The 27,937-nt window shown below is 46.0% G+C and overlaps 1 protein-coding gene and 1 long non-coding RNA gene across 2 annotated transcripts in view; one reads left to right on the forward strand and one right to left on the reverse strand.

The window, feature by feature from the left end:
* LOC147030583 (uncharacterized) overlaps positions 1-27,937 on the reverse strand; it is a 104,909-nt gene that overhangs the window by 50,479 nt on the left and 26,493 nt on the right. The gene's annotated exons all lie outside the window — the stretch shown is intronic.
* LOC147030584 (uncharacterized) overlaps positions 1-27,937 on the forward strand; it is a 33,095-nt gene that overhangs the window by 149 nt on the left and 5,009 nt on the right. Inside the window, exons 1-2 of the mRNA XM_085874794.1 lie at positions 1-290; positions 26,565-26,708. The exon at positions 1-290 is cut by the window's left edge and continues 149 nt beyond it. Of these exons, the coding sequence (XP_085730920.1) occupies positions 1-290; positions 26,565-26,708 (434 nt within the window). The remainder of the gene's footprint in view (positions 291-26,564; positions 26,709-27,937) is intronic.

Raw genomic sequence — 27,937 nt, forward strand, 5'->3', positions numbered from 1 at the left:
GCTCGAATCGAGCATTCGAAACGAACGTGTCTATTCCCAGATTTCTTCGCTGCTGCTTCACAAGGGAGTTCGTCGAAGCGCGAAGCAGTGCAGGGAGAAAATCAAAAAAATGAAGCAAGAATACAAAAAGTTAAAAGAACACAACAACAAGAGCGGGGTAGTTCCACGGAAAAACAAGTATTACGACGTGCTGGATTCGGTGCTGGACAATCGACCGACGATTATCGGAAATCAAGTCATGAATTCTGCTTATCTGCCCGACGATGAGGCGATGAATGAAGGAACTGAAGGTTTGTTCAACGGGCGGATACATCTATTACGTACGCGAAAATGGCGGGATCTTGACAACGCCCCCTTCCCTCACCCACCTGTTTGTTGGGTGGTCGCTCGACTTCCGGCTTGTTCTCAGGTTTTCCGTCTGTCTGTATGTATGTAATGGACGGCTCTGGAGGCCAGAGGAGTCAACCGATTTTGATGAAACTTGACTAGGAGGTTCATACCAGGATCTAGTTGTATGCTTTTGAGCACCGTTGCTCTGGGCACCACCGTTGTCTCGCAACGGGACTTTAATAATTTTGAAAAAAATCCGAATTTTTTTTTTCCCCCCAAAATCAAAAATCTGCTTCCGCGCTTTTATGCGCACTGTAATCAACCTCTTTGTGAAACAATTTCAGCCCGATCCGTCAGAAACTGTATGACGAGTATGCAATTATATAGCGACCACCCATGTCGCCTACCAGCTTGTTTATCTATCTATATCTATCTATCTATCTCTCAGCTATTCCAAATACTGTGCTCCTCTGCATTCCCCTTCTAAGCACTTTATTACAATGCAGTCGAGTATTCCATTACATGGCGACTTTGCCATAAAATCTGTGTGCAGGGCTTGTGCCAACATGTAATTCGTGACGAGAGAATAAATATGGACATAAACATATTGTTACGAATTCGTTGGGAATTCGATTGCACACGACATACAGGTTCCTTTAGTCAGCTATGCCGATAAGTGCTTGTTCCTTAGATAGCTCACCTTCCATTGTTTAAATGTTCAGAAATCGATTAGATGCGCTGAGGATCGATTTAATAGTTATGGAATGAACAATGGAGACATTCCTCCCCCTCTTCTGCGAAGAGGAAGAACCCTGCCGTCCCGTGACTCATGATGTCAACAACTCCCTCCTCCCCATGGTTGAGCGGGGGGGGGTAGCGGGGGATGGGATCACGAGGGCATGAGTCATGCCAGGTGTGGAGGAGGGGGGGCGGAGAAGCATAAGAGGAGATCTTTTTCTTTTGTTCAGGGTTCGTAAGCTTTTTGCTTTGGCAGAGAGTAGTCGTTCAGCAGACCTTCGGGTCCTGTTTGGCTTGGGTTAGGGTTGAGGCCTTCGGAAGCTTTTTGCTTCAGCTGGCTCAGTGAGCTTCAGCTGAGGCCGGGCTCAGGAGGAGGCTTTTTGGAGGCTCTTTGCTTTGACGGTTCCGTGAGCTTCGGCTTCTGCTTGGCTCAGGAGAGCTTTTTGCTTCAAGCTGCCCTGTTTGGAAGGAAGTTTAGCCGGTCGCTCGGCTCGAGCTGCGAGTGGTGGCTTCTTCTTCTTGGTTCGTGGAGCTCTTTGTTCTCCATTTTGGTTCCCGGCTTGGTGCGACTCATCGACCTCTTCGTGGAGGTGGTTCCTCGGGGAAGCGACGCATCGACGGGAAGGTTTGGCGCCTTGTCTCACCAGCACGTGTTGAGAAGCGTGGAAGGTGGTTCCTCGGGGAAGTGACGCATCGACGGGAAGGATTGGCACCTCATCTCACCAGCACGTGTTGAGAGGCGCGGGAGGTGGTTCCTCAGGGAAGCGACGCATCGACGGGAAGGATCGGTGCCTCGTCTCACCAGCACGTGTTGAGAAGCGCGGGAGGATTCGCGCGAGCTCGGGAAGGATCGCGGCTCGGCGATTGGATCCAGCTCGCTCTCGCTGGATCCCAGGTCCGAACAACTTGAAGACCACACGAGGTGGAGAGGTTCGAGATAGGCTCTGGGTTTCAGCTCACCTGTCCTCCGAGCTGGAGCTCGTTATTAAAGGCCTCTGCCACCATTTCTTGGGTGTGTGTGTGCGTACGTGTGTCCGTGGGCCCGACTAATAAGTAGGAACTGCTGTTAAGTGTAAGTGACTGTACATAATAAGTAGACGGTTGTAGTTCTTTTGTCGTGCTTTTGTTGCTTGTATAATTGCATACGTGTTTTGCCTTGTTTAATTGTATACGTGCTTTATTATAATAAATGTCCTTGTGTGAATGTAAACCTGTTCGTTGCGTCCATTCCCTCATTGAACTGCCCCATCTTGCACTCGGAATATAGTTGGTTTTTAAATAGCCGATAAATAGAATCGGGTCCGGCGAGGTCTGGTGATAATACCCGCTCGGTTATCCCAGAACGGAACTGACCGCTTTACCGGTTCGTATCCAAGCAGGCTTTTGCGGAGGTACGGTCCCTCGGTAGGTTACCCGCGTGGGTACTTAGGTATATCGATATTCGGCAATTAACATCTATTTCGCGTGGGTAGAATACGGACTGGGCTGTGGTGGGATTAAAAACCCACCCGTGACTGGTTTCTGGCGTTGGTCCAGAAAGTCACGACTGGATTGTCCGTTCAGTGGGCGAACCGACCGCTATTGGCTGAACGCGGTCGCTCGCACGCCGGACGGGTGGGAATTCTAGAACAATATCAAAGGCAGTTTAACATAAATAAATGTCACGTGTTGTGAAGGGGTAGGAATAATTAAAATAGCGATCACGTTTTGCAAGGGACATTCTTGGAGCGTACCACACAGAATAAGGACCTGGTTGTGGTAATATCGGAGATACTGTTACGGATTTGGAAGCCTGCACACAGACAGTCAGCAGTCCCCACAGTTCAGTTATTTCGATAAGTATGTGTTTATAGTTAGGTCCCGTCCCAATGTTTAAAGGGTGATTAAGTGTATGTGCACTGCGAATTATTTTCTTAGCTCTAGAATTTATATTCACAAAAATAATAACAACAACAACACTATGGACCATTCCCCGCACGATGGCGTGCCGAACACGCATGTGGGCGGAGTTCCCTCGGTCACTGAAGTTCTGACTCCACGCTTCGGCCAATCGGAAGGGTGCGAGCGCGTTTGCCGCCTTTCAGCCAATGGGTGCAGAGCGAGCTCCAAGAGAAGCAGAGTCTCTTCAGGAGGCGGGGGATCGAGACGCCTCGACGCCCCCCGACCAATCACGGAGAGACGGCCGATTTCCTCCGGCGAATGAGGGGTGCGGTGACGTGAGACACATTCCCCCCGTCCCCGGTCGGAGAAGAAATAGATGGGACGGCGCGGTCATCTCGTGGCTGGTCTCGTCTTGTCGCTGGCTCTGGTCTCATCGCAGATTCCTCGCCTCGTCATTATTCGAGCTGGCTGGCGTCCGTGGCTGAATCCTTGGTCCCTCGGTGCTTGGTATATCGGCGCGGGTTCGAGTCCCGCCACCGAACAACATCGACGTTACCGCACGAGGCGGCAGTGCAAGACCAGGCTCTTCCTTCAGCTCGTCTTGCCTCCCGAACTGAAGGGCACAATAAAGGGCAACCGGCCCCATTTCTTTTGCGTGTGTGTGTGTGTGTGTGTGTGTGTTTTTTGTGTGTGTGTGTGTGGCGTCAGTCCGATAAGTAGACATTGCTTAAGTTTCTCGCCCTTGTACATTGACTGCATATACGGTTTTAACTCTGCTCTTTGTGTGCTCCCCTTCCCCCCGATTATTGTTCATAAATAAATCCTCTTGTTAAATGTACCAGCTCGTTGCTGTCGTTTTTCATTGGTTTAGCACGGTGCGTATTGGGAATTAGGGAGGCCTTGTTGCTGTAATTGTTCATTTGGACCGACAGATCTTGGTAATCCCCACTCGGTTTACACCCGGATCGAGCTAGGTAAATGGCCCATTCCGCTCGAGGTCCGTTGAGGGTGTGGTTTTTCCCGGTAGTTAGACGACGTGGGTACTTAGGTATATTGAAATTAGGCAATTAACCTTTCCCCACGCAGTCGAAATATTGGCTTCCACGGTCCGCTAAGGGACCCGTGACCTTTGGAGTTATCCAAGGGTTACGACCTTCAATTCCAGGTACTCGGTGGAGATGACCCTACTGCTCCACCTAGCAGTCGCTCCTTGCCACCGACCCACGGCCAACAACAATACATGGAGTAAACAGAGAGCACAGTGCCAGACAGCTAGAGGTAAAGATAACGGAGTTAATTAGGTTGTATTCATCTCGGGGGACCAATTTTAAATCAAAAGAGGTGGTTTTATTGCTGTGTTGGAATTTGGTGAGGCCTCCTCTCTTGAAAAATAGGAACACTGGACCTGTAGCTTATCTGGGCTCTGACCTAATGTTGTAACCCAAATTTGGTAGCATTCTGACTGGTGGATCTGGAGAAGATTTTTGAAGAAATTTACTTAGTCGGCCATTTTGACATACCTAAAGTCACGTGACCAGAACGAGCTTTGCAATCCCCGTTACCAGTCAGGAGAGGAACATTGCTGCCAAATTTCAGCCAGATCGGCCCAGCGGTTTGGCCGGAGAAGTCGAAAAAGGAGACTGTCGAACGGATGGTGCACGATGACAATACCTTATCTGGAATTTAAATTCCAGGTACGCTTGTTTGTCCATCCGTCTGTGTGTAACATTCCATTCCACCCATTAGTTGGACAGCTAGCCTGACTCCACCCACAATATCAATCTGAAAAATCATACGGCCTCCATGGTAGTGCTTACTGCTCTGAGAAGTGAAATACGTATTCGTAGCTGTCTTATTCACAATAGCCATGCCCTCCTGATAAGTTTTTCCCTTTAGTGTAAAACAACCAAAGAAACTGTTAAAAGGATCATCAAATATCGAAAGGTTGGAGCCGATAGGTGTCACGGGCCTTGTAAATCCACATTAAGTATCGGCCTCAGGCTTCAATCCTTATGCTTCAGGCCTCTTGTGTCAACCAATGAGCCAGTGCAATTGGAATCCATCCAAACTATATAACTACGATGTATTGTTGTGGGCCGGGGTTCGGTGGTGATAAAGGACCACGAGGTGGAGCAGCAGAGTCATCTCCCACCGAACACCTGGAATTTAGGTCGTGACTCTCGGATAAGTCCGAGAGTTCACGGGTCCCTTAGCGGACGGTGGTCGCCAATATTTTGACGGCGTGGGGTGGGGTTAATTGCCTAATTTCAATATACCTAAATACCCACGTCGTCCAACTACTGGGGAAAACCACACCCTCGGCCGACTCTGTCCGGACCGAGTCGCAGGTACCGACTCGGATCCGGCGTAACCGAGCAGAGTTACCAGAGCCACGCCGGTCCCAATGAACAATCTATGGCACGAACGACCTTACCAATTTGCAACACTCACCCATGCAAGACCAATGGAGGAAAGCACAGAAAACGAGCTGGTTCATTTCACAGGGGTTTATTTATAACAATAATCGGGGAGGGGAGACAGGGCAGAGTTATCACGAATAAAAGGCAGGCAATGTACAATGAGCAAAGAAAAAGCACTTGCACAATTCTACTTATCAGACGGGGCGCACACACACACACACACACACACACACACACACACACACACACACACACACACACACACACACACACACACACACGAAATGGACCTCGTGGGTCTATTTTCGGAAGAGCCGGGTACCTCCCCACCTCATGCGGTTTCACCGAGTCGAACCCACGACCCGAAGTCCACGGCCCACGAACGGGACCAAGCCACACTTGCCACCAAGACCGCAGACTGCAATCGCCACGATCCTGCAGAATGCAATCGCCACAATCCTGCAGAACGCAATCACCACGATCCTGCAGAACGCTCGTCGACAACCACAGACCATGCCGTAATTTCCACAATCACCGTCTGCCGAACGCACTCTTGTCCAGACAACCACTCTACCCTTCTTTTGGAGGGAGGGCTTCTTCTCCCCGCCACTCGCCTCCTGATTGGATGGTGGGTTGTCAGGCGACTCGTGGCGGCCTCCCGATTGGCTGGGGTGTGTGTGTGGTGCTCGCCCTCCGCTCATTGGCTGGAGGAAATGCTCTCTGCTCCTCTCTGCTCTCGACCCGAGGCGACGAAGGCTCCGCCCACGTCCTCAGCCAAAAACACGTGCGTAATGGCGATCGGGTAGAGTGCAGGACGGCGCGCTGTTGTTGTCGTTGTTGTAGTTGTTGAAGCAGTAGTTGTAAAAACCTAACTAAAAAAATAACTCGTGCACACTAAATTCCCATGACACAGAAGGAAGGATTCTAACTATCAACACATACTTATTGAAATAACTAAACTACGGGGACTCTGACTGTCTGTGTGCAGATGGCTTCCAGATTTGTAACAGTATTATGTATGCACGTTGGCAGTGGGCATGTTTTTGCTTCAAACTCGGGGGGGGGGGTGGGGGTTTGCGAGAGTGATCGAGGCAACAGTCTGTTGTCTATACACCACTCAAATAACTATGTGGTACTCTCTTGAGCACGGTAGAGGTTCCACAAATCCTTGCTATTATTTCCGACTATTTTCTCTTTTGCAGCTTTCCCAGGGACATAAAAACCCATGTCATTATAAAGGTCTTTGTCTGAGGACTTCCAGAAACCTTGTAAGATTGAGAAAGAAAACATCTGACATTATTTACTTTGAATGATGTGCGTGTTCATATACACCAGGAAGAAGATAATTGTTTTGGGGTTGTTTATATTGCAATTCCATGGTGTTTTCGCAGAACGCAGTTGAGGAGTTGAAGTCACATTTTACATTGCGCGATGTTCCACAGGTCCCTACGAGTCTAGAATACTGTATTGAATATAGTCTTGATCAAATCGTAGAGAGGGTTCAGCGCAGGGCTACGATAGAGAGGATTCAGTGTAGAGTTCAGCCGATTTGTTAGACCAGTTTCAGAACAGAACCAGTTGTAAGGTGGGTACAGAAAGCACAGTTTCACGTGCGCTGGGCTACAAGATCGATTCTGGGCTGAGCCAGGCTCAGCTATGAGGAGCGGCTAAAGGAGACAAGGCTTTATACATTAGGAGGCGGTTACAAGGAGACATGATGGAGATACTTTAGGTCGTGAAGGGTATGGACAAAATAAGTGCAGAAGAATTTTTTTGTTGTTTTTTTTTTCAGCAGAATAGACAGTGAGTGATGGGACCAGGTGTCATACCCTGAGAGTAAAGAAAATGAGACTTAGGACAGTAATAAGACAGGGGTCTTTCAGTGAGTTTTTTTTTGTATACATTGTCGAGGCTCGTATGAGAGCAAACGCACAATGCACAGCAAGGGGAACATGTGACAAGAAGGGTGGGAGAGGGAAGGACAAAACAGTGGGGAACAGAGACATTAGGAGATCTGTGGAAGGGAGAGGGATGGGGCCAGGGAACATGGGGAATACAAGATGGACATTACAGGGACTTTCAGGAAGGAAAGCAGGGAATTTGAAGGAGGTGGGTTTGGGGTGGATTGACGGGGGTAGAAAAGATCGAGGATTTGGATGGGGGACGATAAGAAGTGGCGGTGAACAGCTGTTTAGAAGGCCAGGAGGGAAGAATGGGATTTAAGAGAGTGAGGGAGTTTATTCCAAAGGCAGGCAAAAAGAGGAATGAAAGAGTGAAGGCGAGCAGTGATTCGTGATTTTGGCAGTTCTACCAGAAGGGGGTTATTGGCAGACCTTGAGCGCCCTGCAGAAATATGGTGGGGACAAATCACAGACAGAGCATGGGGGCGAAACCGGAGAGGATAAGGCAGAAGACAGAAAGACCACCGACCTGCCTGCGGTGAGTGAGAGGCCCAAAGACTCAGCCTCATCGCGGGAGATACCAAAGATCCTAAATGCCTTGGTTTCCACAGCGTGAAGCCTAGAAAGGTGAGATGCAGGAGCACCATCCCAGAGGGGAGAGCAGTACTCCATCAGGCTGCGGACAAAAGCCTTGTATGTGGTCAGGAACTCAGGTGGGCCGAGGAAGGACTTTGTACGACGGAGGATTCCCAGTCGGCGACTAGCTTTGGAGTCCAGGTTGGAAATGTGGCTTTCCCAGGAAAGATCATGGCAGATCATGAGACCCAGAAGCTTGAATGAAAGCACTTCTTCCAGGATTGTTGATTGTTGTTTGTTGAGAGGATTGTTGAGAAAGTAGATGGCGGGGGGTGTTCCAAACGGTCCTTTCGGAGAGACATAGTGCGAGTGTGACATTTGTCCAGATTGAAAGACATGTTCCACGTGTTGAACCAGTTTGTGATTTTACCCAGATCTGCAGAGAGCAAAGAAGCTGTGACTTGCCGGTCTGAGGGATGACAGATAGTACGGCAGAAGGCTGAGTCATCAGCAAAGAGATAGAGGATTTTCCAGAGAGTCAGAGAGATCATTGATGAAAACCAGAAAAAGAACAGGGCCCAGAACAATGCCTGGAGGAACTCCAGCCTGGACAGGAAGAGGGGATGAGAGAACTCCATTTCGGGCCACACGTTGGCTGTGACAGGAGAGAAAGTCTGCAAGCCATGAGTGGAGATGGCGTTGGATACCATAGGAAGAGAGTTTGGTGAGCAGGGCAGGGTGCCAGACTGTGTCAAAAGCACGCAATATGTCTCGGGCTATGGCTCTGATTTCATGTCTGCATTGAGTACCTCCATCCATTGTTGGGAGAGCAGAAGCAGCATATCCAGGGTAGAGTTACCTGGTCTGAAACCAAATTGATGATGAGAAATCAAGACATTGGCGAAGAGGAAGGATTTAATGTCTGAAGCGATGATGGATTCCATTACCTTGCTGATGATTGGGAGAAGAGTGATTGGTCTGTAGTTGCAGGGATCTGTTTTTGCACCTTTTTTATGTCAGGCGGTAATGTTTGCTGATTTGCAAGCAGATGGCAGATGACCTTGAGCAAATGAGAGGGCGAGCAAGAGCAGAGGAGCGGGTTTTTAGGACACGTGGGCTGATGCCGTCTGGACCGGTTGCAGAATCTGAGTCGAGGTTTGACAGCAAACTCTCCACTTTGTCAGAAAAAAGGACACAGAGTCCAGGGACAGTTGGGTGCAATTGGGTAAAGTGGGTACAGAAAGCGATGGGTTTCGCACAAAGGATTTAGCTGCAAACACCAAGTTTAAGCATTCAGCCTTTTCACGTGCGGTATCAGCAGTGCGGCCATTTGAGGTAATGGAGAGGATGGAGGGGGAACATGCACTGAAATGAGAGCGAGAGATGAACCTTCAGAGTTTAGGCTTTATTCCATTTGATTGGAGCCGCTTCTGTGGGCACACCAGGAAATACAGGTTCAGCTCGGAGTACATAAGCAGTAACGTATACATGTGCAGTTAACCATTGCAGACAATCCGCGTAAGCACGGAGTTCGATATAATCTCCATTCTCACCAGTCAATGAGCACCTTCAGTTAACGAGCATCAAGTGGACAGCCGATGTCAATAGCAATGCCCCGGGGACAATCACTCGTGCCGCAGAGACATCCCCTTATACGCGAGACGCACAACATGTGATCCCGCGTCATGTCCCTCAATTCACGTTAATTCACCACATTCTCCCCACCTTTAAAATGTAACTAGGGGCCCATCTTACACACCATGATTGCTTTAGCACTATAGGAGTATACATTTCAAGCAACGCGGACTAATAGATCTACAGAAGCATACATGCCAAGCAGTGATTATTTTGAGTTGTAGGAGCATGGAAATGAGCATCGATATATGATATAATGGGCATATAGGAGCATGAGCAGCGAGAATGCCGATAATCCCCTTTACAGATTGAGTCGTCGAGGGGGCCTTATTCGTCGACCTCTCCGGGAGTAAACGGCAGTTTCACTTGAGGGAGACTCCCGATCCTCTTGGTGAGCCTCGACTTGTGCCGGGGATGACTCCTCGATCGCTCTCGGGTGGAACGCGGCAGCCTCGTCGCCTGGCGGAGTTCCTGGGGGAAATGTCAGAAGGAGGAGTGCCAGAAGGTGGTGTACCGGCGGGAGGAGTACCTGAGGGAGCCAGATGGCGAACCGACACAGTGGTCTCCCTGCCATCCGGGAGCCTGACATGAGCATACTCTGGATTAGTGTCAATGAGTTCGACCCCCTCCACCAGCGGTTCATACTTGCTTTGTCGTACCGGGCGTTTCATGAACACTGTACCGGGGTGGGTCAGCCAGTTGGGCACCGTTTGACCGTCAACATAACGTCGTTGGTGAGTAAACATACGTTCGTGAGGAGTGGCATTTGTGGACGTGCAGAGCAAAGAGCGTATGGAATTTAGAGCGTCAGGAAGAGTAACCTCCCATCGCTCGGGGCCCAGTCCTCTCGATTTCAGCGCCAGACTTACGGCTTTCCAAATTACTCCATTATACCGTTCCACCTGCCCGTTTCCCTGTGGGTTGTAACCCGTCGTTCGACTAGTTGCTATGCCGTGCTCTAATAGGAATTGTTTTAGCCCGGCCGACATGAAACACGGCCCTCTGTCTGAATGTATGTACGAAGGTCTCCCAAACATAGCGAAGAGGTCAGAGAGACATTTTACGACAGTGCCCGAGGTCATATCCGAGCACGGAAACGCGAAAGGGAACCTTGAATATTCATCAACAACGGTGAATATGTATCTGTTGTCTGTTTCGGTCGGTAGGGGCCCTTGAAGTCGATGTTTAGTCTCTCGAAGGGGAAGTAGCCTTGATCAGTCTGCCAGAAGCCGCGCCATAGAATCTGGGTTTTAGTTCAGCACAAACAGGGCATGAAGCATTCATTTGTTTAATATCTTCAACAGAATAGGGAAGATTTTGTCTGCATTTAAAATGTGCCATCCTGGTTACCCCTGGGTGGCACAGAGACACATGGAGGTCTTGCAAAGCCTGACTGATTGTTGCCGAACTGTAGACCCGGGAGAAGGTATCTGCAGCAGGGTTTTCTTTCCCGGGCCGGTAAACAATGCCGTATCTGTAGCAAGCTAGGTCTATCCGCCATCTCATAATTTTTTCATTCTTAATTTTCCCGTTATTTTTCCCATCAAACATGAAAGCCACGGATCGTTGGTCCGTAACGAGCGTGAAGTGGTTTCCCAGTAAATAATGTCTCCATTTCCGCAGCGCCTCAACGATGGCGTACGCTTCCTTCTCTATTGCCGAGTGTCTCTGCTCGCTTCTAGAGAGAGTTCTCGAGAAGAACGCGACCGGCCGCCCAGACTGATTAAGTGTAGCAGCTATGGCGTGATTTGAAGCGTCGGTCTCCACCACGAAGGGCACCGAGCTGTCGATCGATAAAACCACGGACTTACTGATATCATCCTTGAGATTGTGGAAAGCTCTTACGACAGCGGCATCTGGTGGAAAGTTTTTGCAATGCACTAGGGGATGTATTTTCTCGGAGTATTGCGAAATCCATCTTGCATAGTAAGCGAACATCCCGATCACCCGGCGCATTGTTTGCAAGTCCTGAGGTGGTGGAAGCTCACGGAGCGGGCGCAATCGCTCAGGATCAGGCTTAGACTGTGCCGTCGGCTATTGTGTAGCCGAGAAGGTCAATTGACCTTGCCGAGAATACGCATTTCTCGTAGTTGAGAGTCAGATTATATTTTCTAGCAATGCTCAAGAATCTGTCCAGATTCCTATCATGTTCCCTCTGATCCCTACCGCACACTGTGACATTATCCACGTAAACAAAAGTGTCTTCGAGGTTTTCATCTGAGATGATGTCGTCCATAACCCGTTGGAAGCAAGCTACTCCATTCGTGACACCGAATGGTATCCTTCTGAACTGGTAGAGGCGCCGCCCTGCCTGGAATGCAGTGTACGGTTTGTCTTCCTCTCGGATGGGAATTTGATGATAGGCGCTTCGCAAGTCGATGGTACTGAATACCTTATAATTGGCCACGCGTTCGACCATCTCATCTATGCGCGGCAGGGGGTAGGCGTCGAGTTGGGTGAAGCGATTGACCGTTTGGGAATAATCGACAACCATCCGTTTCTTATGGTTCTGACTGCTGGTTACTAACACCTGTGCGCGCCATGGCGAATCGCTCGGTTCTATAATTCCCTCCTCCAGTAATCGCTTGGTTTCCGAAGTGATGAAATTCATGTCAGCAGTGGTATATCGCCGCGATTTGATCGCTATCGGTTTGCAGACCGGCGACAAGTTAGCGAACAGCTGGGGGGACGTCACCTCCGCGGTGGTCAACGCATTTAAAATTAGACGAGGCTTGCTTCCTCCAAAGGGTATTTCGACGCTCGTGTGCTGCTTGAGGACATTATGACCCAGAATTACGTCTGCGCACAAATCACGAAGCACCAGCACCTTTACATCCCGATGCGTGTACCCTTTTACGTCCAATTCAACATTGCAGTACCCTCGTACGCGGGATTGTAGTGAGGTGGCGGCCATGCATACCGTATTGTCAGTCGGGTGGATTACCCATTTCCTGCCCTTCACTAGCGAGCTGTTGACGAAACTTTCAGAGCTACCGGTATCAATCAGTGCCTCAGCCATATGCCCGTTAATTCATACGTTGATGATAGCCTTGGATAGATTCCCCGGGGAGGCTGCAGTTAATTTATTTTGCGAGTAGAGAGCCGCAGAAGTGGGTTTATTTCTCCTTAGAGTAGATTTACATACCCTGGCATAATGCCCTTTCTTGTCGCAATTCATGCATGTGGCATCTCTGGCGGGACATTTTTGACGAGGATGCCTTTTGTACCCACAAAAGAAGCATTTACCAACCGGAGCAGTTGCTGAGGAGTTTGACGAGGTCTGGGTATCCGGCACCTCGGGTGTTTCTCCATCCCCTATGTCTGGCTGTGTCTGTGCCAGTGGGGTTCCTTGGGTTCCCATCGTAGCAGCGTTCATGAGCAGCATCGGTGTCCCAAATGACTCAGATTGCTGCTGAGCCGTATCCATCGCTCGAGCCTGATCGACTACCTTGTCAAGAGTGGGTTGCGCTTTCTCTAGTAAGCGTTGCCGTATGTGGGCTGATCTGAGTCCTTGGATGAATGCCTCCCGGGTCGCTTCCTTTCGGTGTTCCTCGGCGCTCACCGCCCGGAAGCTGCAGTCTTTTCCCAGCTGATTCAGAGCTTGCAGGAACTGATCGATTGTCTCCCCGGCTGCTTGCTTGCGTGTGTTGAGAAGATGTCGTATGTATACCTCGTTCTTGGGCTTCACGTAGAGCGCCTGCAGCACGTCGATCGCTGCTTCGTAAGTGTCGCACCCCGAGAAGAGCCTGTACACGCCGGGCGAGACATGATTCACGAGAGCGGCAAATTTGTCAGCTCCCTCCGCGATGATGGTCAGATAGTGTGAGAAGGAACAGAACCAATGTGACCATTTCATTTCTGCGTCAGTCGCGTTCGGGTCTGCGTCGAACCTCTCTGGTTTGTAGATCTTGTCCATCTTTGGTTGAGAGAGCCGAGAAAATCAAATGGAATAAATTGAAATGAGAGCGAGAGATGAACCTTCAGAGTTTAGGCTTTATTCCATTTGATTGGAGCCGCTTCTGTGGGCACACCAGGAAATACAGGTTCAGCTTGGAGTACATAAGCAGTAACGTATACATGTGCAGTTAACCATTGCAGACAATCCGCGTAAGCACGGAGTTCGATATAATCTCCATTCTCACCAGTCAATGAGCACCTTCAGTTAACGAGCATCAAGTGGACAGCCGATGTCAATAGCAATGCCCCGGGGACAATCACTCGTGCCGCAGAGACATCCCCTTATACGCGAGACACACAACATGTGATCCCGCGTCATGTCCCTCAATTCACGTTAATTCACCACATGCACCAAAAACAGATATGATTGGATGCCACCAGGATTTGGAGGAGGGAGAGAGGTTTGAGAGTTCAGACGAGATTAGATTAGATTGTAGTTAATGCATGCAGAATTGTCTCCATGGAAACATAGTGGTATCAGAAAGAGTAGACATGTAAAATGGAATGAGATAGGTCCCTAGAAGCACTGGAGACAGAGGGATGCAGGGATATTGGCAGAATTTGTCAGGGGCTTGTGTGTGGATGGGTGATAGTGGCTGGTTTAGTGATTGTGATGTCTGTCGGAGTCTCTGCTTTCGTCTCCTCCCTGACGCTTAATAGTTTATATACTACTTTGCATATATTCCACCCCTCCCCTCATCCTCTCCCAGCCTCCCCCTCCCACCCCCACTGAGATTGGATCTGTGGCCTGACACTGATTTATTTGGTCTGGTGTTGGTGTAGCACAGTCATGATGGGCCGAACGGCCACCTCTTGCGTCAAAGTTCCTTGTTCATGTTAATTACAGTTTACATTTACTCCACCAGGAATGAGTCAGCAGGCATTTCACAGTGGAAGATGACAGTTAATGGAGGTAAAGTAATACAAGTCTGAAGACGACGATGGTTCACGAGCGGTATTTGACGATGTAGATTGTTTCAGAAGTCAAGGATGAGACAATGTGATAATGTTTGACCAAGTTATAAAAATGATCAACATGATGTGGTACGAGTGACAGGTTATTAGCTGCAAAATGTCGAAAACCCGGTTTCGTTCAACAACTTTAAAAATTTGACCTTTGCATAACCTTTAAAGGTCACAAAACAATGTTGTGGATATTAAAAGAAGGAAACAGGATACGTGCTATAGCTTAATAGAGTTAGTTCGTCAAAGAAGGTCAAAAATCCGGTTCGATTCCCACATCTTTGAAAATTTGACCTTTGTGAACTTTAAAGGTCAAAGGTCAAGGATTATGACCTTTGGTGCAAAACTTCCTCTGCAACATTCCAGGAACAATATAACGTCATATCGGCTATATGACATTTCACACTCCTCGGATTATCCATACTTTGATGAAATCAGCGTAAAAACAAACTTGAAGGGGGCGCCACGGGCAAGGTGTCCGAGATAGAGAAAAATGGTTTTAAGACTTGAGGTGGGGAATGACCTCAAGATTATGCATAAAAAACATTGTCATCCTAGCTCTCAAAGTTTTGGCGGTAGTCTGATTTTTATGTCAAAATTCGAAATTTTCTAAGTTCATGACCTTGTGACCTTGACCTTGGGACTAAAATGAAAAATCGAGCTCTGTGGGGCTATACAGGTGCCATTGGGCTAACCAAATACCGAAAACCCTTGCCAGATTCGACAACCCCCTCGGAGAAGAAGGATTTTTATGTCAAAATTGCAATTTTCTAAGTTTGTGACCTTGTGACCTTGACCTTGGGACGAAAATGAAAAATCGAGCTCCGTGGGGCTATGCAGGTGCCATTGGGCTAACCAAATACCGAAACCTTGCCAGATTTGACAAACCCCCGAGGAGAAGATGCAAATTGAAATCGGCTACCCCCTAAAAATACAATTCGCAATTTTCTAAGTTTGTGACCTTGTGGCCTTGACCTTGGGGCGAAAATGAAAAATCGAGCTCTGTGAGGCTATGCAGGTGCCATTGGGCTAACCATATACCGAAACCCCTGTCAGATCATATACCGAAACCCCTGTCAGATTCGACAAAACCCCTAGGAGAAGGTGCAAATTGAAATCGGCTACCCCCTAAAAACACGTTTTTTGGGCGTGGCTCCACCCATAATGGGCGGACCACGCCCATTTTCAGGAAAACACAACCAGATCATGATGTTAACCTCCCACCAAAATTTCATCAGGATCAGATCAAAACCCACGGAGCTCTGCTCGGGACAGACAGACAGACAGACACGCAACAATAACGAATATAGTGGTCACTTATATTTTTCGTGAAAATATTTTTTCGTGAACCAAAAATATAATGGGGCCAGGGGGATAAAAAGGATCAAGAGAAGAACAAGAAAGGAACAAAACAGAAGAGGAAATGAAGCAGTGGACTGTTTCACCTGTTGATGTAGCCAGAGAAGGTGCCACCTCTCCATCCTCTCTCCATCCTCTCTCCATCCCCTCTCCATCCCCTCTCCATCCCCTCTCCATCCCCTCTCCATCCCCTCTCCATCCCCTCTCCATCCCCTCTCCATCCCCTCTCCATCCCCTCTCCATCCCCTCTCCATCCCCTCTCCATCCCCTCTCCATCTCCTCCATCCAACCCTCTCCATTTTTTAAGAATTGACTTGGAGGGTTGAATACTTATTGACAAGACATTTCAGCATTTAATTTTTAAGTAGTTTGTAAAAGTTTCTCAAAACATGTTTTCACTTTGTAATTATGGGGTATTTTGTGTAGATAGGTGACAATTTTTTTTTAATCTTGATCCATTTTAAATTCAGGCTGAAACACAATAAAATGTGAAAAAGACGAGGGGTGTGTACACTTTCTGAAGGCACTGTATCAGTGCCTATAGAAAAGTGTACACCCCCTTTAAAATTTGTCCCCTTTTGTTGCCTTACAGCCTGGAATTAAATTGCATTAAATCAGACTTTTTCCACCTTTATTTATACATCGTAACCCACAACTTCCAAATGAAAAACAAATTCTTCAAATTTCAGAAAATTAATTAAAAGTACAAAAGATTATCTTGTTTGGATAAGTGTCCACCCACCTTATAATAACAATTATAAATTAGCTCAGGTGTCACCAATCACCTTCAAAATCACACACCAAGTTAATTGGCCGCCACCTGTGTTAAACTGTAGTGATTGTGATTATTTTAGAATAAAATAAGCTGTTCCTGGAGGTTTCCTCTGCTGGGTAGTGCATTTCACAGCAAAGATTCAACCATGAACACCAAGGAGCATTCAAAAGACCTCTGGGATAAAGTTATGGAAAGGCACAGATCAGGAGGAGAGAAGATTGGGACCATACTGCAGAGCATTGGTGCTGCTTCAGCAGTCTCCTTGGCTATTGGGCACAATCCTGGATGGGTCGCCACTCCGACACAGGATACCAGCAAGGTGGCACTCATTTTGCCGACCTCAGAAGGGTGACAGGCCGAGTTAACCCCACCTGGTATTAATTAAATAGCTGAGTGAGATTTGAACTCAGAACCCGGGGATCCAAAGCCCGCCACCCTAACAATTAAGCCAACACCAGGCATACAGATCAGGGGAAGGGTACAAAAATATTTCAAAGGCCTTGAATATCCCTTGGAGCACTGTTGAGATGACCATTAAGAAGTGGAGGGTGTATGGTACCACAAAGACCCTGCCTCGATCAGGCCGTCCCTCCAAACTGGATGACAAAGCAACGAGGAGACTGATCAGAGAGGCCACCAAGAGGCCAATTGCAACTTTGAAAGAGTTACATGCTTTTATGGCAAAGACTGATCACTGTGTGCATGTGAAGACAATATCCCAAACATTCCACAAGTCTGGCCAATACTGTAGGGTGGCAAGAAGGAAGCCATTCCTCAAAAAAGCCCACCTTGAGTCCCATTTGAAGTATGCAAAAAACAAACACTGACATTCTGAAGCCATGTGGCAAAAAGGTTTGTGGTATGAAGAAACCAAGATGGAACTTTTTGGACTAAATGCAAAACGTTACATTTGGCACAAACACAACACAGCACATCACCCAAAGAACACCATCCCTACTGTATCGCATGGTGGTGGCAGCATCATGTTATGGTGAAGTTTTGCATCAGCAGGGACTGTGGCACTTGTCAAGATAGAAGGGAAAATGGATGGATAGAATATGATAGTTTATCATCAGGATAGAAGGGAAAATGGATGGAGCAAAATACAGAAAAATCCTCGAGGAAAACCTCCTCCCCTCTGCAAGAAAGCTGAAATTGGGACGGAAGTTCATCTTTCAGGATGGCAGCGAACTGAAGCACACAGCCAAAGCTTCAATGGAGTGGCTAAGGATCAAAAAGATAAATGTCCTTGAGTGGCCCAGTCAGAGCCCTGACCGAAATCCATTCCAAACTCTGTCATGACTTGAAGATTGCTGTCCATCAACTCTCCCCCATGCAATTTAACTGAGCATGAACAGTTTTGTCCAGAAAAATGAGCAAATATTGCCCAATCATGGTGTACAGAGTTGGTGGAGACCTGTCCCAACAGCCTCACAGCTGTAATTGCTGTCAAAAGTGCTTCCACCAAGTTTTAACTCAGGGGGGTGGACACTTATCCAACCAAGATGTTCTAGTTTTGTATTTTAAATTAATTTTCTGAAAATTGTACAATTTGTTTTTGACTTGGAAGTTGTGGGTTATGATGTGTCAATAAAGGTAGAAAAAGTCTGATTTAATGCAATTTAGTTCCAGGCTAAATGGCAACAAAAGGTGAAACATTTGAAATGGGGTGTAGACTTTCTTTAGGTACTGTATCTAAAAAGAAAAACTTTTTTTTTCTTAACTTTCCAAATTTTTTTTTACTTAATACACTTACTGTCACTCACTGATAAACCTCGAAAACTTTGACGAAGACCCGTTTGGCCATCTCTGAGAAAAATGGCGACACACACAGACAAACGGCTCTCTTATAACATATACTGTTACGAATCTGGTGGCCATGAGCATTCAACATTCAGGTCCCCATAGCTCAGTTATTTCGAGAAGTAAATGTGGATAGATAGCTCCCTTTCCCCTATGTCTAATGGGAATTAAGTGTACATGTGCTGCGAAGTTGTTTTATACATAGGATTTTTACACTTATGACAACGCCAACAACAACACTGCTCGCGGCATTGTCCGCGCTGTTCGCGCACTCACAAAGCGTTTCATTCTGGCCTGACGCCAAATGAGGGTATGCGTCATTTTTCAGCCAATGGGCGCAGAGCGGGCTCCAAGAGAAGCAAAGCCTCTTTGGGGGGCGGGGAATCGAGACGCCCCGACGCGCCCCTCGACCAATCATGGAGAGACGACGGATTTCCCCGGCGAATGAGGTGTGCGGAGGGGTGAGACACGTCACCCCGCCCCCGACGCCAAGGAGGGTAAATAGATGGGACGGCGCGGTTAGCTGGTTCTTCTGGTCTCGTCATGTCGCTGGTTCTTCTGATCTCGTCCTGTCGCTGGCTTCTGGTCTCGCCCTGTCGCTGGCTTCTGGTCTCGCCCTATCGCTTTATTCTGGTCTCGTCCTGTCGCTGGCTTTTGGTCTCGTCTTGTCGCTGGCTTTTGGTCTCGTCTTGTCGCTGGCTTTTGGTCTCGTCTTGTCGCTGGCTCTGGTCTCGTCGCATGCCGGAGGAGCATGTGAGCCCGACGCTGCCCTCCGTACTCCGCTTGCAGCAACATCGAGTTGCAGGTTCGAGTCCCGCCGATCTAGGACGTCGAAGACCGCACGAGGCGGGAAGGTCTGAGATAGCTCTGGTTCCTAGCTCACCTGTCCTCGAGCTGGAGGCCTTCAATAAAGACCATTCGGGTCCATTTGTGTGTGTGTGTGCGCGTGCGTGCGCGCGTGCGTGCGTGTGTGCGTGCGTCTGTGTGTAGGCCCGTCTTTAAGAAGCAACTGGATAAGTGCTTTTGCTTGTACATTGACTGCATTTATTATAGTCGGATAACTCTGCTCTTTGTGTGTTCCCTCCCCTCCCCCCCCGCCCCCCATTATAGATAAATCCCCTGTTAAATGTTTCAGCTCATTTTTGTGTTTCTTTCATTGGTTTAGCATGGTGCGTGTTGAGAAGTAGCGAGGGTAAATTGTGCATTTGGACCGACGGATCTTCGTAACCATCCGCTCGGGTTACACACGGTTTGAGCACGCTACTGGCTCGTTCCGCTCGAGCTCCGTCGAGGGTGAATTTCCCCGGTAGTTTGGACGACGTGGGTATTTCGGTAAATTGAAATTGGCGATCGACCCTATCCACGCGGTCGACCTATTGGCGATCTTCGGTCCGATAAGGGACTCGTAGGCTCCGGAGTTATCCGGAGTGACGACCTATAAATTGCGGGTGTTCGGTGGAGCCGACAACTGCTCCACCTCACGGTCGTGCTCGCCACCAAAACTTGGCCCCACAACAATACTATTATAAAACCTGTCAAAAATGATAGGTTGGAATTATTTTATTCAAAGTATTCAAAGAGAATGGAAGATGATATATTTCGTAGCAAGAATCATTATTTTAAAACACTACATGTACAAATGTGACCCTATTTTGTTTACCTTCTGGGACATTTCATTTTGACAGTGCAACCTCATGAGCGCACCAAAGTCTGAAGCCTCGGCTGAGCGTCAGGTGTGCTTGTATGTTCTTTATACATCATTTGCAGTGAATTTCACCTCCCCACGCCTTGTATTTATTGTTGTTTTTTTTTTTTAAACTGCTTCTGTACACCGCCCTTGATGCCCGGTTTACAAGTCACCATCTACAATTCCAATAGAAGAGATGTAATTACTCTTTTATGGAAAATGTTTTTCGAGTTTTTTTTCAATCCTGCAAAAAACAGACTGTAGGGAACACACATAGTCATGTTAAAAGATTGGCCTTTCAACCCCTACGCACTGTCTTTTATATCGGCATCTCTCTATTATAATACCAAGCTTGCACACTAAAAACTCGGCTCACCGTCACACGATCCCTATGAAATTGCTGTGGCACTTAGCGGACATGCCGACAATGTTTGGGAAGTCTTGGCGTTCCTTAGTACCACTTGCATTTTGCACAATGCGTATTTTTGTCATTCCCCGTGTACGGTCTGTCGTCTGCTACCAGCTATGTAGTACTGCTATCCCATGCATGTGCATGGGTATCGCTAGTATAATAAGATGTGGTTACAATGCCAAACTTGATAGTGTAATGGTTCTGGAGCGTCAGCTTGAGTCTGGGAAGTAGGTGGTTCAAACCCAGGTCGAGTCATACCAAACACTTTAAAAATGGCATATGCTGCTTCCTTGCTCGCTCAGCATCGAAAAGGATAAGAGCATGCAGGACAACCCCCATAGGTTGGCATCCATGGGGAGGAGAAAACTCCTCCTTATGAAATGTCCCACTGGGTGCAGTGAGAAAGGCCGTGCCATTGTTGGGACGTAATTTGTACCCAGAGTGCCCTGGGAAGTAACAGCAATTCCTCCAAGCTCGGTGCTGTGTTTGCCTCGTCTCACAGTCCTGTGTTGTCTCGTGTGTGTGTGTGTGTGTGTGTGTGTGTGTGTGTGTGTGTGTGTGTGTGTGTGTGTGTGTGTGTGTGTGTGTGTGTGTGTGTGTGTGTGTGTGTGTGTGTGTGTGTGTGTGTGTGTGTGTGTGTGTGTGTGTGTGTGTGTTTTGTTGATTGTTAGCTCCATAATTAGTGTTTCAAAAGGTGGAACGGAATCCTCCCAAGACTCGAAGTATCCACCTTCGTTTTGCTGAAGGATCATGATTCATGGGCTTAGTGGTAAAGTTTTCTTGTTCTCAAAGTTTTGTTCCGATGGCTTTTTTCAGGATCGTCACTGAGACCCAGATAGGCTCCAACTGCAGTTTGTTTGTGGTAATAGTCCTTCGGATGGTTTTTAAGATCTTCGCAAGGTTATTAACCGCCGCCATCTTCGAAGATGGATGGAGGTTACTGTTTTCACCCCTTTCTGTTTGTTAACCTCCGCCATCTTCGAAGATGGATGGAGGTTACTGTTTTCACCCCTTTCTGTTTGTGTGTTTGTTTGTTTGTTTGTGAACAGTATTACGGAAAAACTCTTCGACGGATTTCGACGAAACTTGGTGGGGGGGTTAGGTATGGTCCAAGGATCATGCCATTAAATTTTGGACTTGTTCCCCCCCCCCCAAAAAAAAATTGTTAGAGAAAAAAATTTTTTTTTTGCATTTCTACATGTTTTAAGTGATTTCCAACCCCCCCCCCCAATTTTTTCTTACCCCCCCCCAAAAAAAGAAATTTTTTTTTGTATTTCTACATGTTTTAAGTGATTTCCAACCCCCTCAAAAAAAATTGTTACCCCCTAAAAAATAGAGGAAAGTTTTTTTTGCATTTCTACATGTTTTAAGTGATTTCCAACCCCCCCAAAAAAATTGTTACCCCCCCAAAAAAAATTAGAAAAATTTTTTTTTTTGCATTTCTACATATATTGTGATTTCCAACCCCCAAAAAAATAGTTTGAGAAATTTTTTTTGCATTTTTACATGTTTTAAGTCATTTCCAACCCCCCCCCAAAAAAAAATTTGTTGGAGAAAAAAATTTTTTGCAACTTTTTTTTTCAACAAAATTTCGATTTTTTTTGTTTTGTTTTGCATTTTTACATGTTTTAAGTGATTTCCAACCCCCCACCCCCCCCAAAAAAATGGAGAAAAGAACTATAACTCTCAGCACTGTTGACATATTTAATGAATAAGATATAAGGTTCACTTGAATGACCCAGCAGTATTGGCGGCGGAGGTTTTGCACTCTCCCGAGTGCTCCCCCTCAAGTTAACCTCCGCCATCAAAGATGGATGGAGGTTACTGTTTTCATCCCTTTCTGTTTGTTTGTTTGGTTGTTTGTTTGTTTGTTTGTGAACAGTATGACGGAAAAACTCCTCGACGGATTTCGACGAAACTTGGTGTGGGGATTAGGGATGGTCCAAGGATCATAGCATTAGATTTTGGACCTGGTCCAAAGTCCAATATGGCCGTATGGTGGCCATTTTGAAAAAATATTTGAATTTTTGTTTTTGCATTTCTACATGTTTTAAGTGATTTCCAACCCCCACCTTCCCCCCCCAAAACAAAAAAAATTGTTTGAGAAAAAAAAAATTTGCAACTTTTTTTTCAAAAAATATTTCGATTTTTTTTTTTTTGGGCATTTCTACATGTTTTAAGTGATTTCCAACAAAAACAGGCCAAAACTAGAGGGGGACCTAGCAGTATTGGCGGCGGAGGTTTTGCACTCTACCGAGTGCTCCCCCTCTAGTTTCTTTTTTATCATTCCCGTTACTCCAATTATAGGAGATCGAACAGCTTCTCTATTATCACTGGTACAATTTTGGTGTTCTTCAGCTTCCAAGATATTTTCACTTCATTCTTGAGTTTTTGGTACTTGGTCATTTTATTGATTTCGCATTGTTTTGGCCAAAATCACGAGGTACTGAAACCTCAATTAGCAATGTCTTCTTTTCCTTTTTTTCAGTACTACATCTGGTCACAATGCTTTGTTTTCTATGTTCACGCTCAATGGGATCATTGGGTCGTTTGTGAGCATTGCGTCCTTGTTCTCAGTGATCCCTTTTTCATGTTTCCATGAGTTTTCTGGAACTCGGATATTGATAGTTTTTGCAGATGTGCCAGTGAATTACTCTACATACTCTGTTGGGCCTTTTGTGTACTGCTGTTCTGATGAGAGTTGTTGTTTTTTTTCATCCCAATAGGTGACTTGCACTGTTTTTGCCTTGCAAAATCTCCACTTGTCTGATTAACTCAGTCCTGCCATCTTTTAAAAGCCATTCATGTTGTGTCCTTGGTGTTGAGCATTTATTATGATTTGTTCTCCATCCCAGTTTAGACGTCCTCGTCTTCACCATTCCAATGAGCCTTCTTTGTCTATTTGATACACAATCTGTACAACTCTTTTTTTTATGCCTTCCTGCTCTTTTATCGTTTCCCAGTTGTCGGTGTATATCTGTTGATATTTCGTTTTATATTTTTCTTTTGTCTTTTTTGCAATCGTTGGGGTTGTATTTGTTGTTGTTTCGTTTTGGTGCATTACATCTTGTTAACCTCCACCATCTTCGAAGATGGATGGAGGTTACTGTTTTCACCCCTTTCTGTTTGTTTGTTTGTTTGTTTGTTTGTTTGTGAACAGTATTACGGAAAAACTCCTCGACGGATTTCGACGAAACTCGGTGGGGGGGTTAGGTATGGTCCATGGATCATGCGATTAAATTTTGGACTTGGTCCCCCCCCCAAAAAAAAATTGTTCGAGAAAAAAAAATTTTTTTTTTTTGCATTTCTTCATGTTTTAAGTGATTTCCACCCCCCCCCCAAATTTGATTTTTTATCCCCCCCCCCAAAAAAAAATACGGAATTTTTTTTTTTAATTTCAACATGTTTTAAGTGATTTCCAACCCCCCCAAAAAAAATTGTTATCCCCCCAAAAAAATTGTTTGAGAATTTTTTTTTGCATTTCTACATGTTTTAAGTGATTTCCAACCCCCCAAAAAATTGTTACCCCCCCCCCCCAAAAAAGAGAATTTTTTTTTTTTTGCATTTCTACATGTTTTGTGATTTCCAACTCCCCCAAAAAAATTGTTACCCCCCCCAAAGAAAAATTGTTCGAGGAAATTTTTTTTGCATTTCTACATATTTTAAGTGATTTCCACCCCCCCAAAAAATTGTTTGAGAAAAAAATTTTTTTTTGCATTTTTACATGTTTTAAGTGATTTCCAACCCTCCCCCAAAAATTGTTACCCCCAAAAATAAAGAAAGTTTTTTTGCATTTCTACATGTTTTAAGTGATTTCCACCCCCCCAAAAAAAAATTGTTGGAGAAAAAAAATTTTACAGCTTTTTTTTCAACAAAATTTCGATTTTTTTTTTGCATTTTTACATGTTCTCAGTGATTTCCAACCCCCCCTCCCCCCCCCAAATAAAAATATGTTGTAGAAAAGAACTATAACTCTCAGCACTGTTGACATCATATTTAATGAATAAGATATAAGGTTCACTTGAGTGACCCAGCAGTATTGGCGGCGGAGGTTTTGCACTCTCCTGAGTGCTCCCCCTCTCATATTTGCATCTGTTTTGGAAGTTTTTTGCAAGGTGAGTGAGAGATACCTGGCTTTTTGGGTTCATGCTTGTGTACAAATTATATTTGTCAATCTGTTGAACTTTTCACATATGCTACTAATCCTACAGTCATCACTCTGATTGAGTATCATCAGCCCCCTCCTTCTTTCCTCGGCAGTTACATTCTCAGGATGCTCCGATTCTTGTAGAACATTTTGTGGATATTGAGGAGCTTCGTTGTTTTGATATCTAGTTCATTGATTTCCGTTTGTAGCCAGTTTATTATTCCACCACTGTATTTGAATACTGATACTGCTAAATGGTTTATGGCTTTGATTTTGTTCCATGGAGAAAGTTATGTTTTCAGAATCAGCCTTGTTCTACGCAGGTATTCTTTGGTAATTGTTTTGCACATTTGTTTTTGACATATTTGGTGGCCCTCTTCTCCTCAAAGGTATTTATCAGATGCTTCGTTGTCTTACTCCTGTGTTGTATTTAGGGCGATTTTTATGTTGTCCGTTTTTGTTGGTCTACCTTGCACGAGTGTGCATTTGGCACATTTATCGAGGTGAAATTCCATTTGGATGTTGTTAGAGTACCATTTCACTAATGTCAGTTGTTCTGCCAATTTTTCTTTGTTCGGTGCAAGGGGTTTAAATCATCCATGCAAAGTAGATGTAACCTTTCTTGTTTCTTTGGACATTCTTTTATTGGTCGTTGTGGCGTATCTGTGTCCTTGCTTATTAATGATGTTACTTTGTGGAGAAAGAAGGCAAACCAGGAGGGAGGAAAGGCGTCTCCTTGGAAGATCCCGTGTCGTATCTTCACTCCTGGTATTCTGATCTTTTCTTCCAACTGCTGCATGATTAGTGTGGTATTCCGTAGATCCATGGCTTTCTCAATCAGTTCATGAATCAGTCTCCTCCACTGCTCATCCCCGACGCTTCAAATGCAGAGCGCGTTCTGCATTGGAGGCCGTCCTCCCCCCCCCCTCAGCATTCCAAATTTCATTTTATTTTTTTCTTTGTTGTGCTGCTTATTGTCTTTCCTTTGAGACAGGCAGCATCGTCCTAGCTTTGCGCTTTAATGCACGGCTCTGCCTCTTTTCGGAGAAGGTGTAGCCATTTATCTTGTTAGGAAACGCCCCGACTGCCTGATGTGTCCGCACAGACTTCACAGAGCTTTCTCTGTTCGGGGTCTATGACCCTTTGTTAACCTCGCCGAAGGAGAGGGTATTGCATTTGGGTCCGTTTGTTTGTCGGCACAGAACTTTTGTGTTTTTCTCCGCAACCGCTTGTCGGATTGAGACGAAATTTTCACCCATTGGTGTGGCCACTCATGTAGAATGTTTTAATGATAATTCTGACATCATAGGTCACATGGTCTGGCAGCCATGTTGGAAAAACTTTGGACCTCTTTATCTGAAATGGCACCAAGGAAAAATTGAAACTTGGGACATAGCAAGTACTCCTCATGGGAATGAGTGTGATTTTTTCTGTGACATAGGTGCCCTCGTTATGATGTCATAATTACATATGTAGAACACTACATCTGATCAGTATGAAAAATTTTCAGGGTCATGTATGGATAAAATGGTCCACAAAATTTTTTCCATGACGTCATCTGTGATGTTTTCGGCAACCATATTGCATTTTTTTTAAACCTTCAAAAATCTTCTCTGAAATGGCTGAACCAGTCGTCACTGCCAGTATTTATAAAGTGGCAGTTCTAATTTTGTCTCTTATTAATTATGTAACACACCAGTACACAAGCATCACACAAAATACACGACACAACACACCACACAAAACAAGTCCTGGCAAGGGTCTGCAATCTCTGATTACTCTTTTTCTTGTTCAGAGTTGGGGTTTTTTTTAATGCTCTCCAACACATCCGCCCAGTCGTGTGTCACGCATGGCGCTTCCGTTGCGCCACTCGAGATCCGGTTAATAAATAATTATCATTGGCATGTTGAGCCAAATAGCCTTTTCTTCACATGCATTTTCCTTTTATACGAAACCATCTGTGTGTATCTCTTTGTGCAGATATTGAATCTCCGGTTGACGTTACTACAATGGTTTTCGATTCGGGTGATTCCCAAGATGCTGGGCCCAGCAATGGTGGGGTCCATGGAGAATCTCCTGCTTCACCGTCTTCTATACCATCATGGGATGTGATAAAATACAGAGGTGAATAGAATCCTTTGATATTACTTCATGATGCATAAGGAAGTCACGAGATTTCCTATGTCAGAATGGCTCCATCAGTTGAATACAACACAAATCCTCTAAAAACACCTACCAACATGCAAATTTATCAACCTAAAAAGTACATACCAATTGGAGGATTTCGCATCCACCAACACTTATTAAACCTTTGATTATCATTTTGTTCTTTAGCCACTCTCGTGTAGCTTTGACTGTGTGCTTCAGGTCATTATCATGCTGAAAGGTGAACTTCCATCCCAATTTCAACTTTCTTGCAGATGGCAGCAGGTTTTCCTACTGAATTTTTCTGTATTTTGCTCCATCCATTTTCCCTTATATCCTGAAAAGTGCCCCAGTCCCTGTTGATGAGAAACATCCCCATAACATGATGCTGCCAATAACATGCTTCATAGTAGGTGTGGTGTTCTTTGGGTGATGTGCTGTGTTGGGTTTACACCAAACATCACGTATTGCATTTAGACCAAAAAGTTCCATCTTGGTTTCGTCATTTTTTTTTTCCACATGGCTTCATAATCTCAGGAGTGGTTTTTTGCACACCTGAAACAGGACACAAGGTGGGCTTTTTTGAGTAATGGCTTCCTTCTTGCCACCCAAATGTACAGGCCAGACTTATGGAGTGCTTGGGATAGTGTTGTCACATGCACACAGTCAACAGTCTTTACCGTAAAGGCATGTAGCTCTTTCAAGGTTACCATTGGCCTCTTTGATCACTCTCCTCCTTGCTTGATCATCCATTTTAGATGGATGGCCTGATCTAGGCAGGGTCTTGATGGTACCATATGCCTTCCACTTCTTAATGATTGTCTTGACTGTGCTCAAAGGAATATTCAACGCCTTTGAAATGTTTTTATCCCGGAGGTCTTTTGAAAGCTCCTTGGTGCTCATGTTTGAGTCTTTCCTGTGAAATGCTCTACTCAGCAGAAGAAACCTGCAGGTCTGGTCAGGTATGGGAGCATGAGCCAGAGCAGCGCGTCGCTATGTACACTTTCCACCAGTACTCCAGGGGCCTCCATCTGGCCATCCCCCAGGCAGATGCCTGGCCCATCCCCACCTGCTTGAGACACTGATCAACTTGCTGCAACCACGAGGCACGTGGTCAGGCCATTGGCCTCCTCCACTCATGAGGCTCCCTCGCTGAGAGAATCTGGTGAGCACGATCAGTGTCAGGAAAATGAGCCACAAGTCCATAC

Source organism: Eptatretus burgeri, chromosome 3 (genome assembly GCF_056783735.1).
Source record: "Eptatretus burgeri isolate ZD-2024b chromosome 3, Ebu_testis_v1, whole genome shotgun sequence".
Lineage (NCBI taxonomy): Eukaryota > Metazoa > Chordata > Myxini > Myxiniformes > Myxinidae > Eptatretus > Eptatretus burgeri.